Genomic DNA, 12,456 nt, shown 5'->3' on the forward strand with positions numbered 1-12,456 from the left:
GTGGTTTATCATTGTCAAAATAGGCCACTTGTGGATTTAGTATGCAATTAAAGTGTCAGATATCCTAGAGTTCTAGTACTGAGATTACCTGACTGTGCAAGTTTTACAGGCAAAATAAATCGAAGGGGTTCACGTAATCCACCAAAGCCCATCACTAACCACCATCACCTAATCCTATTGACACCTTCCATTTGCCAAGTATAGTACTGGGAACTGTGTGAAACAGAAATGACCCTCCAGGAGTTTTCCTAAACTGCTAGAGAAATGAGATATATATACAGCAAAGACAAGGAATCCACAATAAAATACCAAAATGATGCTAAGTAAAGATAATTCCTTACTATTGGAATGAAAAGGTATAGAGAAAGCAAGCTTCATGAAGAAGGGTATAAACTATATCTTAAAGAAGGAATTGGATTTTGATGGTCAAAGTAGAGTATGGATAGATTTACAGCACTTGCCAACACCAGGGCCAAAGGTTGGAAGGTGGAAACACAGGGCGGACTGACAAGAGGGTGAGCAGAGAGAGGTAGTCAGTTTAGGCTGAATGGACCCTTCTGGGTAGGGAGATAAACCCAAAAAGACAATGAAATAATAAGAACATTTGTTGAGCGCTTTTTGCTCTATTTAAAGTACTTTAAATGCACTAGTTCATTAAATTCTCACATGAAAGATATGTCCTCAGTCTATAGACAAAGAAATAGGCACAGAAAGGTTAAGTGACTTGCCTTCATTTCACACAGCCAGAAACTGGTGGAGCCAAGATTTGAACTCCAGCAAATCTAAGTCACCTGGACTCAGAACCACCACATTCATCTGCCTCAAGGGTGGAAGGGCCTAGAAGGCCACGCTAAGGGACGGGACTTCGGCAGCGGGTGTAAAAATTAGGAGTGAGGTATCTGATGACCCAATTTATAAATAAATTTGGGTTTATTTATAAGCACGGGTAATGCTTATAAAAATGACACCTCACAGGGAGTGCAAGGGAGCTTAGTGGTAGAATTCCTGCCTGCCATGCGGGAGACCCTGGTTTAACTCCCGATGCATGCACCACTCCCTGACCCCAGCTCCACACACCACCCCTGCCCACCACCAAAAAGAAATTCAACAAATGGTGCTGCCATAACGGGATAGTTACATGGAAAAAGAATGACATGTGGCCTCCACCATACAGCGTAAAATAAAATGACTCTTCGCTATTCAAAATCCCCCTCTACTAGACTCTATTACCTGATTTTTTCCAAAAATATTGCCTGATAACTACAGGCCCTTCATTGACCAGCCCCTTTGACTCTAATACTAATTAATTTAGATTTTATAAACTGCTTAGTCCAACCTTTATTGGAATTGATATTCCATCACCATAGCTTGCCCTTTTAGTCCTCAGGACTTAATTGTATCTATTATTCACCCACCCTCCCTTCTAGAAATACAATTCATGATAATAAACAGAGCAATGCATGTTTATTTTCAAATATTCTCTGAACATATAGAACCTTCCTCTTGTCAAATAGTGCATTCGTCCACGAAAAGCTGATTTCTCCATCTTAGGTGCAGATCTCAAAATCAGTTGAGTTATTCGGTTACAGATGTACAAGGCATAACATCTGGATTTTCTGGGAGGCAGGGTGAGATCTTCCTCTGTTATATCCACAGTAGCCAAATGACTTCTTCTCCCACTGTGGAAAACCGCAGATGACTGTCTCCTTATGATTTACTACAGCCCAACCCCCAGCCCCCGAATCAAAGAATTGAGTTGAGTTGGAAATAAGAAAGAATGGTGGCCAGTGGTTACGAGAGGGGAAGGGGGTATTTAGGTTTATTTTCTTAAGCCAATTAATGATGAAGCGGTGTAGAGAGAAAGAAAGACACAACATGTCCGTAAAAGATTTTTTTCCCTAGATAAATGGCCAGATACCAGATTCTGCAATAAGTACTTCCACCTATCAAAACACACACACACATACATTAACTCTGGGTGGGAGAGAAAGATACAGATCTTAAAAACACAAGGTAATATTCAGAAAGTCTTGTGGATACCAGAAAATTTTGGATCTTTGAAGGGCCCTTAGAAATCATCTAATCCAGACACTGCAGACTCAAGGTCCAGGAACTGAATGTGGCAGACAGAGGTGTCTGCTTGGGCCTGCAGAATATTTTTGTTTTATTTTTTAACTGAGTCAACATTTTAAAGTAGAAAAAATTCACATAAAAAATCCAGATTTGTGGTTTCTCTGAAAAAACTGCCCAAATGGCAGCAGTGAGCTGGAACTGAGTAGCAGGTGCCCCCTGTAGAGAGGACTAGAGCTCCCTCACTTACCGCAGTCCCCACCACTCCCTCTTGTCCTCCAATAAAAAGGCTGGGAGTCAAAAATTAAATAAAAATAGAAGACAGCTGAATGCACACATCCATCTTGCTGCCGTCCTTTATTGTTCCTGCCAATCCCTGCAGGCATCTGAGTTTGCAAGCTCTGCTCTAGTCCAACCCCTCATTTAAAAAGAAGCAACTTAGCCAAGATAAGAAAGCCACTTACAGACTTATACCACTCCAAGTCAGATTTTCATACATAAGAGATCCTGGTCTTAACAGTGAGTAGAGCTTATGCATAACTAAATTTAAGCTGTGTCAAAATCTCTGGGAAAAAAAAAAAGTTGTAATCTCAATCACTTTATTTATACAGTGGCAAAAAAAAATTGAGGGAGGGGGCAAAGAATGTCTATCTAGTTTTTAGAATAAACTTGCTGCATATTTTAGCTAGGTATAGACAGTTTTAATGTGCCTGAACTTTAGATATGACCTCCCATCATCTTGAGGGCATGATTTATTGAGCATACAAAATGCTTACTTACTATAGATATGCAAATACCTCTAAAGATGAGACTGTATGGAAACATAGAATAGGCACAAAAAAAAAGGCAGGGGGGGAGATATCTAAAAAAAATACCTATTCAGAAAGTTTGATAATGAAAAGGAAGTGATTAAAATGTGTTAAGTAATCGCATGCGTCTTAGATACTTCCCATACATTCCCTCATATAACCCTCCCCAAAACAGCGTGGAGTTCTCATCCCTAACCCCACCAGATGGTAGATGTTGGGGTTCAGAGACATTCAATAACTTAAAGATGACTCAGCTATTCAGTCAGGGACCACACCCACATTCACCATCAGTGTGCACGGGAAACCCTGGACATGGACTCCAAGGATGCATTTTTTTGGGTAAGCTGCCCACCGCCAAGCCCACCAGCTCCTGTGTACAAGCACTTTCATAAATGTCAACATTTGAGCAACTCTAACATATCAAATTAATTCCTTTAGGCAGACTCTTGAATAAAGTTAAGGAAGCTTTTGTTGACTCCTAGGTATGTGTTTAGTAAGAATATTATCAAATTTTTCTCCAAATAAAATATGTCCTTTAGAATTGTTATAAAAGTTAGTAGCAGGTGAGCAACAGCGGCTCAGTGGCAGAGTTCTCGCCTGCCATGCCGGAGACCCGGGTTCAATTCCCAGTTCCTGCCCATGTAGAAAAAAATTTTTAAAGTTAGTAGCCACGGATTTGGCTGGACAAACAAGCCAAAAGCGTGTTTGCTAATGAATAAGAATAATAACTAAAATAAAAAATAAAAAGTAGCTCAAGAATGGGATCTTTCGAAGAGTCAGGAATTTGATTTAAAATTCATTTTTTCTATAATGAAACAGTTCTTTAACCACAAAACACTTTTAAAATAATGCAGAAGAATATGGTTCCAAGTAAAACACACCCTCCATTTTAATCACATCTATTATTTTTGAAAATGAAAATGGCTGAGGTCATTGTAAATCTATTTTAAGGTTTTCATGGGTTGTTGGTATTTTTTTCTTGGCTTTGAGCTCTCTGCATTGCCAGCTAAATGTTATAGGTTTTGCTATGTAACCTTCCAAATCCCATTCTTTTTCATAATTATGTACTTTACACACACAAATTAGAACGAATTCCACTTTCCTTCCTAACAACTGCACGTGGGGACCCACACTTTCAAGAGAATTCGAAGATGCTTTTCTAAAATTAATTGTTTATTTCTTAGAACAAGAATGTTCCTAACTGCATTTAAAAAAAAAAAAAAAGCTGTGTAGCTGTTCATCAAAGTGCTGGACAATTGATAAAAATGTAGGGCTCATCAAACCAAAATATGAGGGTCACTTCTGCGTATCTACCCCTTGTAACTTGTAAAGACAGACAAAGATATGGGGGGGGGGGGTGAGGAGTGGGGAAAAGCCCAGAAACAACTCCTTCTGGACAGAGTTCCCTATCCAGCAGCACTTATCAGCAGGAGACTGCATACAGATAACCATTTAGCACACATCAGTGATGCTCTTTCTTCCCTTTAGGACCCAGCAGGCAAAATTATTAAATATCCAAAGATACGCAATTACACAGGCAGACCTCCCTTTAGATGTGATGAATATTTCACTGACTCTCTGAACCTAACTTGGGTTTTTTATTATAATTCTCTATCACGTCACACGAACGGCCCCAAATTCCTCTAAATAGCTCCTGCCCAGCCACACATGAAAGAATGTCTTTGCGATACATACATATTGTGGCGGTCTAGCTATTAAAATGTCTTAAGCCCTATTTGTTTGTTTATTTTTAAAAAATCAACTTGCAAGGCCCATGTAATAAGATGCTGTAGCTTTTATGAAAGAGGTGAAATAATTTTAAACACAGACACACAATGAGTTTATTTATTTAGAAACTTGTTAAATAGAGTCTGGGAATTCAAATATTCAATGTTGACATTGTACAGAACTGGCTGGTAGCCAGAAGCCAGTCTCTAGAGGGACCCATTGGACAAGGAATTCGGGCCTTTCTCTCCTCCCACTCGAGCTAAATAGGTAGAAGCCATTAGTTATACCCGCAGCAATATCTAAACCACACTCAAATAAGCTGCCCCAGCCAGGGCACTTCAAAAGAGGGTAAGTGTGTTTAGCTTTTTAGTGCTGAACTAGAGCAATATGTCACACTTTTGAAAGAGTTTTGTAAACAGTTTCTTCCCTATGCAGAAACGTCTCTGAAGTTTCTTGTATGGCATGTAAGCAAAGGTAATTAACAGGGATTACATTTTTTCATTTTACTGGGGAAAAAAAAAATAATACCAATCTGTGTGTAACCCTGGCATCTGGAGTCAAAAGCACACTGCCTTCTCCTTCTTTAGTTTTCTGTTCAATTTGTTTTTCTCCTTTTTCTCCTCTTCCTCACACTTGTTCTCACTACACAGCCAATTTCCTTGAGAATTCCCTGGTAAACTGGAAGGTCAGTAGAGTGGGAAGGGGAAAATCTAATTTCGGAAAGAGGGCCGTGGCAAATGGAGTGGGGAAGTAGGGAGGGCACTAATGATTCATAATGGGCCTCCCAGGAGAAAGAATAGCAGACCCACAGACATTTTAGAAAGTGCCTAGAGATGCGGCTTCCAGCAGAGGAAGGGTTAATCCACGACTCCGGGGGCGGTGGAGGGGGGGGGGGGGCCGGAAAGCCAAGCATCTTTATAGTGGGACCTTCTTCCTCCCTCCCCATCTTCCCGGTCCCCTACTAGGCTGGGAAGGTGAGAAGAGCCTGCCCTGCCCGTACAGTGAGGCAGGGATTGTGTGCCTGCTCTCCGCACAGGAGTGCTCCCGACCCGGGACCTGCGAGGATGCGTGCGCGCGTGTGCGTGTGTGTGTGCGTGTGGTCGCTGCAAACCCGGTTCCAGAGCAAGGAGGGCGTCGGACAAGCAGCACCTCTGAGATTGGGGCAGGAATTAGAGCTCTGTTCAAAGCTGCCGAGCCCAGAGCTGAGCAGCGGAGAAGTGGGGTTGGGGTGGGGGTGCCCGCAAAGCGAGCACTGCCCCCCTGCTCACTGCGCCCTCCCCTGTCGCCCTCCCACGCGCACCCTCCACCAGCACCCAGTTCCTCTGCACCAGCGGGTTTGAGATGGGGGGCGGAAGGGTGTTCCCAGCTCTTAGGAACAGGCACCGGGTACCTAGGGAAGAGGGCAAGAGCGGATGGCCAGAAGGGAGATGGCACGTCAAGCTTCCCCACCCTCGCCCAGCTTCCGTCCCGAGGCAAAGTGGAGGGAGGTGCGGGGGAGAGAGACCCCCGAGGCGGGCGTAAGGTGGGCAGCAATTCGGCTCTCTCCCGCCCTCCTTTCGCCTTCCCAGCCGGAGGAGGAAGGAGCCCCGCGTCCCCAAGCTGTGGCCTTCCTGCCCTAGGCCACGTGTGCAGCCTGGGATAACCTGGTCCCAACTTCCAAAAATAAAATGAATCCCCAAACTGTAAGATGGTTAAAGAGAAACTGCTTACAGGCTGATGACCACCAATTTTAAAGAAAGAAGAAACCAAAAATCTGGAATGACGTGCTAATTTCTGTTCACTAAGCTTGCTACGTGGGGCAGGTCGGTCTGCAGAGGAGGCCCGGCCCTGGGGGTGGGAGAGACCTCAGCTGCAGGCAGCGCGCCGGGCTCCCCCGCCAAAGGCACAGTCCCTCCCGCTCCTGCACTCACACACACACACACACACTTACACACTCACGCTCACACCGACGCCAAGAACTGCGACTCCTCAGTCCCTCCAAATGAAAACCTGAAAAGGAAGCCTTGATTTCCAGCCTTCCTGCCTCGGCAGCTAACGAGCCGTCCCCTCCCCAGGGTGGAGGGTGGGGGGCGGGGGATGAAAGGGTTATCCCTAAACACAGATTTTTTTTTTTTTTTTTTTTTTGGCGAAGCCCATCGAAATGCTGCGGGAAGCCTGCGCTCCAAGTGCCAAATACAATAAAGAAGTCCTAAGCTGGAGTAATGGTCAAGTTATCGCAAAGAAACCGCCTTCCTAGAAGGGGCCTCGGCCTCTGTCTGGAGAGCGTTTTTCTTCCCTCAAAAGCAGTCTGAAACAAATAAATGTATTATTTTTACAATAAAGCTGTGTTTTAACCTATGTTTTTAAGGATGAAGGGGAAGCCCAGGAGGTGGACGTAGCAGGAGTGCACGCTGGAACCTGGGCGCGCGTCTCCTTGACCTTAGGAGCTTATGGGGCTGCTAAGGAAAGGAGGTGAAGGACAAGAGAGGGGGCGGCATCTACTTTTCTTACTCCAGAGCCTGTGTTTAAACACAGATCGGGAGTAGGAGTAACAAGTGCCCCCCTCGCTGCGGTCTAGCTAATCGCATCGCCTTCTGCGTCTTTACGAGACTTCTGGGGGGCCGGTAGCCAAGGGGGGTTACTCGATGCAAATCGTTCTTTGCTGTGATTGAAACCCTGCCTGGTGTGACTTTGGGGGAGCGGGCTGAGGAGCTTCCTTCCGTGTTGGAAACTCTGGATGTTCCGGGCAGACCTTCCTCCCTATCCGCCAGGAGAGGAACAATTGAAACTGACATTTCTGGCGTGGCCCAGGTGCTCTTCTAGCTGCCCAAGAAAACGGCTGGGAAGCCTCCCCACTTTGCCAGGGTCTGCTTGGCTTTTACTTTTACTTTTCTTAAAGATGGGAATAAAAGCCAAGGGCTTTGAACAGTACGAATGTCAGTCTTCTTGCTTTTCCTCTTCTTTAGGTTTTAATTAAGCTTTTAAATCCTCCCAGATGATTCGAAACGAATTTCTCGGTCTCAACTACTGTGCATAAAGCAAATCCTACAAGTTGGAGACTGGGTCGGCGTTCATTTCTGGGTGTAAGTGCAGGGTGGCAGGTACTCTTAGGGTCTGTATGGAGTCCCTGGTCTCGGGTCCACGGGCTACTGCACAGTAGCCAAGACGAGTCAGGACTTACGGCTACGTGGAATTTTACAAATGGCAAAAAGAATAACAAGCCACCGAGAAAACAACCGTTTCTACGTGACTTGTTTCCACTGTTTACTTTTGCAACGAAAAAGGTAGAGTTTATTTTTTAAAGTAGGCTGACCCTTTCTAACCCAGCAAAAGAAAGAACCGGTACAGGCGGAGAGGCGAAGTTTTCGTTACACGGTTGCACCACAGGGGTCACCTACCATCTCCACCACGCGCTAGGAAACTCGCGTGCCACTCGAGGAAAGGAAATAGCGCTTTAAAATACAAAAAAAAAAAAAAAAAGCATGGTTTTAATATGATTCCTTTATTACCCAGATTGTAACTGAAGAATTGCAGAAAGCACCGCTTCTGTCTGAGAAAAGTCAGCTGCGGCGGCCACAACTGGAGCAACGCAAGCCGGAACCTGAAGCTCAGCAAGAAAAGTTTGTAAGTGTCCTGATTTAGCCATCAGAAAGCGACAGTGGCCTCCTCAGAGACCGACACAAAATAAACGGGTCTTCCATCAAATGAATGACAAGTATCCGATCAGAAACGCTCGGGACTCGGATTGAAGAGGAATATGGAGGGAGCTGTGCGGGAGAGATATTTTCATCTCAGCAGCGTACATTTGGCAATTTAAACAGTTGGAAAAGTTGCTCGAGAAAATTCTAAGGGGTTTGTGTTCTGCTTTCACTTCGGCGGATACTGGGCAATCAGGCGCGCGAAGCCTTCGGCTTTCATTTCACACAATTGAGGCAGGGGTGAAACACGCCCCCCCCACGCACACACCCCAGCCCCCCACGCCACCCCCCACCCCCTCTACAAACCTTTAGTGGGAATTGAAGCCCCCCGGCTTCCAAGCATATAGACATTTCCCCCCCCTCGGATGAAAATAAAAACAGCGGCCTCCTATGAAAACCAAACAGGAAAAAAGAGCTGCACTGGCGCGCTTTGACACTGCCGCAGCGAAGTGAAATGACCAACATCCCAAAGAGAAAGAAATAAATGAACTGATGACCCTAGAAGCCCCACACTTAGGTGGATCCCTAAGACCCGGGCGAAAGACAAGTTTCTGGACATGAAGGGAGTGCTTGGCCGAGGCCAGGAAAAGCGCTTACGAGCCCGGCAGAGCGCTAGGCTGGAGTGCGGATTCCCACCGCCCGCTATACCCGGCCAGCCGCTGGGTCGCCGCCGCGGGACGCTAGGAGGGGGTGGGAGCGCCAGATTTTGGTTCTCAAGTACAAGGGAGGAGGGGGAAGCCTGGAAGTTTCTCTGGGGAGCTGCATCCCACCCTCCATCTTTCCCGGCTCTACTCCACCGACAAAACAATTAGAGAGCTCTGTTTGCGGCGGCCGCCGGCGTGTGTAGAGTGAGCGGCTGCGGGTAGTCTCCCGCCGCAGCGGCCACCCCGCGTGCCGATCCCCAGTGCGGGAGCGCTCAGGGCCGCTCGGGTCTCGGCGCCGCGAGTCCCCTTGCACTTGAGGTCGAAGCATCTGGACAGACCCATCCCGGTCGCCTCCAGTCCAGGCTGAGGCCCGCGCCATCTCGCACAGTAGCAGTTCAGCCCGCCAAGCCGGTCGGTACACCCACCACTTTTGGAGAAAAAGGGTCCGGAATGGGGGTCCCGCCGGCCCCACCCCGTACCCAATAGGCCCGGTCCCGGCGTGACCAAGGCCGCTCGCTCCGCGCCGGGCAGGCAGGGGGCGCCGGGGAGGGTAAGCGACCCGGGCCCGGGGGGCTGCGCCTAGAGGAAGAGCCGAGGCTCCGCCGCGCCCTCTGCACAGCCCCGCGTTCCCGCAGCCCGCCCCCTGGGGGTCGCTCGGCGTCCAGCCAGCCCGGGGCTTGCCGGCCCCAGCGCGCGCGCTCGGCCCTTTCTCCTCGGCGGCTGTAGTTGCTGGGTGCGCGCCCTCCGCGCCCCGCTCTCCACGCGCTCACTGGGCCTCTGCTCTCTCACCTGCCCGCGACTCGGAGGAGCCAGTGGCTCTATTCTGCAGATGACCCCCCACACACATTACAGCCCCCCTCCCGCATCTCCCTCCACTCTACCCCCACCCCCCACCCCCCACCCCGCCTCAGTTCTCCAGCCGCGCGGCGCACGCGGGAGAGCCACAGCCGAGCTCACAGCGCCCACTACAGCACCCGCGCGGCTCGGCGCAGCCCGCCGGCCCGCGCAACTTCCAGCGGCCGCCTTGCAACTTTTCCCAACTCCACTGCTGGCCGCCTGTCGCCGCCGCCACTGTGGCTGCTTCCCAGCCTGCCACCACCCGAAACCCCAGAAACAAACCGAGGCTCAAAAATGCTACTTTCCCCTGCCCGCCCCCTCGCGTCCCCCCCCATCTCTCGCTCCCACCCCCCCTCCTCCCACACTCGGGACTAGCTGGTTGGCCAGAAGCGACTCTCCCCCGTCTGGGGGGAGGGGAGGGAAGGGGGAGACGCTCTCCCTTCTCCTCTCCCTCCCCCCCCAACCCCTTCCCGCTTGCTCTCGCGCTCTTCTCCCTCCCACCCCGTCTTTGCTGCCCCCACCCCCACCCCCACCCCGGGGCTGCCACAGCTGGTCGGTGCGCAGGGTTGAGCGCAGCCCCCGCACCTCCGGCTCCCAAACCAGAAGCGAGAGTGCGGGCGGGCGGGCGCGGCGGCGGCGGCAGGGACCGGCAGGTTGCTGGGGCTGCGCTGTACCTCCCCTCCACCCCGGGCCCCGCGCGACACGCAGCCCCGCGCTCCCTCCCGGAGCGCTGGAGACAGATATGCAAGATGGCAGAGGAGGGGGGAAAGCCAATAGAAAAGGGATATTGCACCTACTTGTGGCCAGTTTCCTTGCCCTGCCTTTGGATCTCATGCTGTGCCCAGTCCTGCAGCCGCTGGTGTGTGGTTGGGGTTTTTTTTTCTTGGATCTTTTCCTTCTTTTGCTCTCCCTCTCGCTCCCTCCCTCTCTCACTCTCTCTCTCATACACACACACACACACACACACTTCCACGCACTCACTCTCTGTCTTTCCCTCTTTCTCTCTCTCCCTCCCTCTCTCCTTTTCTCTCAATCCACACTCGCTATCTCTCCAGCATTGTCAGTTTGGACACCTTCGCACATGCGCGCTAGACGCCCCTCCAACATCTCAGCGCCGCCAAAAAAAGTTTGGAGCGATTTATCACTTTGATTTGGAGATCTTGTCAGATGGCAATCGCCGAGGAGGCGGAGAAAGGGAGCCGTGGGGAGGGCGGCGGGGGGCGGGGAGCGGGCGCGGGTAGCCGGAGGGGAGCCGACACCTCGAGCCCCCCCCCCCCAAAAAAGGGAAGGAATGAGAAGGCTCTGACAGAGGCTTACGTGTTGGAATCACCGATAAGCCAAGCCTGTATCATTACTATTATTATTTTTCCCCCGCCATAAATTGCAGAAAATTATCTGTACCATCTATGGGAGAACGTAAGAAGTGCAGGAAGAGAAAAAAAAAACTTTAAAAATCTTTCCCATACGTAAGAACTAGGAGAAGGGCTGAACCCTCCGCAAATGGCCCAGGAGAAAGTGGGACTCATCCTGAACTCCGGGAAATCTGCTAGTACTGCTGCTGCTACTAAAGCTATTGTGGCTTCCGCTTTCAGAGATGGAAGCAGAATAAATAAATGTTTCTGGGTTTTAGGTATAATACCAACGCTTGCTGTCGTCCTTGGAACATTTTAGTGGTCTATTCCCACCAAGCAGCAGTGACCACTCTTGATCTCAACGTCCGGGCAGGCGCGGGCATTTGACATCCAAGACCTTCTGCCTTCCCCGAGGTCCGGTGTCACCTTCCGGCCTCTGCCATCGCTGCCCCTGTCGCCTTCTGCTGCAGCTCTGCCTGTCTGCCATTTTCACTCATTCGCTGGAACCCTACAATCTCCGGGGTCACAAGGAGGAGGAGGGGGAACTTTTTCCTCCCCCTGCCCTTAAAAAAGACATTGTTGAAATTCGCTTTAATTACAGGATTTACCAGTGGAAGTGGGAACACAGAAATGGGGAACTTCTAAAGGGGCAAGCTGTATTCAAGGTATGAATTAATTCCAACTAAGTATAGATTTTCTCCTGGTACAACCTTCTTGCATTAAACAGTTTTGTTCAATACCTTCCATGTGCTATTTATGTCCCCATTAATATCTGTTGCAAATCCTGACAGACACCATAAAAGAAAATTACAATCTTTTCAGCCTCCTTACTAGGACAATACATCCTGGATGTTCAAGTTGAAGGAAAGGGAAAAAGAAAAGTAGATCCTGGATATGAGTTTGTCGAAGGCAGGGGAGGGCAAGGGGGATCTTTGAGAAAACCCAGTTGTTTTATATCGGCATTTATTGGAAAAACTAGGACTGGAGGTGTGAGAAGAACAGGTAGAAAGATCCAGCATGAAAGGGCATTGATGTCCCGCAAATATCTTTATTCCAGGAAACCAAAGTTCAAAGGATTCTCTGGTCTTTGAACTTTGGCTGCTCTGCTAAGGATGCCCACCATTTTTTTCTTTCTCCAGAACTGCGTAATTCCAGGGGCATTTGGCTGTAGGATACAGGTCTCTGGAGAGCCACGCTACAGGTCCCAAGGGAGACAGATTTGCAATGTTGAAATGTGAGGAAGGGAAGGGGGAGGCGGAGGAGGGAATTACAGAGAGCAGGAGGGAAATAACTTCCAATGGAGAAGGCTCTGGTGCCCAAGCACATGTTACGAGAGAAT

At 48.9% G+C, this 12,456-nt stretch overlaps 1 protein-coding gene across 5 annotated transcripts in view; it reads right to left on the reverse strand.

Moving 5' to 3' along the window:
* The window catches only part of MECOM (MDS1 and EVI1 complex locus), a 573,761-nt gene extending 562,882 nt beyond the window's left edge, over positions 1 to 10,879 (reverse strand). For 2 of the 5 annotated variants that reach the window (XM_077160971.1, XM_077160970.1), the window contains exon 1: positions 10,563 to 10,877. In XM_077160971.1, coding sequence (XP_077017086.1) covers positions 10,563 to 10,710 — 148 coding nt within the window. In that variant the 5' untranslated portion in view covers positions 10,711 to 10,877. Of the gene's footprint in view, positions 1 to 10,562 lie in introns of all 5 variants that reach the window. The other 3 variants (XM_077160972.1, XM_077160981.1, XM_077160973.1) reach the window with 3 other exon arrangements.
* Positions 10,880 to 12,456: the final 1,577 nt, after the last annotated feature.

Source organism: Tamandua tetradactyla, chromosome 5, assembly GCF_023851605.1.
Source record: "Tamandua tetradactyla isolate mTamTet1 chromosome 5, mTamTet1.pri, whole genome shotgun sequence".
Classification (NCBI taxonomy): Eukaryota; Metazoa; Chordata; class Mammalia; order Pilosa; family Myrmecophagidae; genus Tamandua; species Tamandua tetradactyla.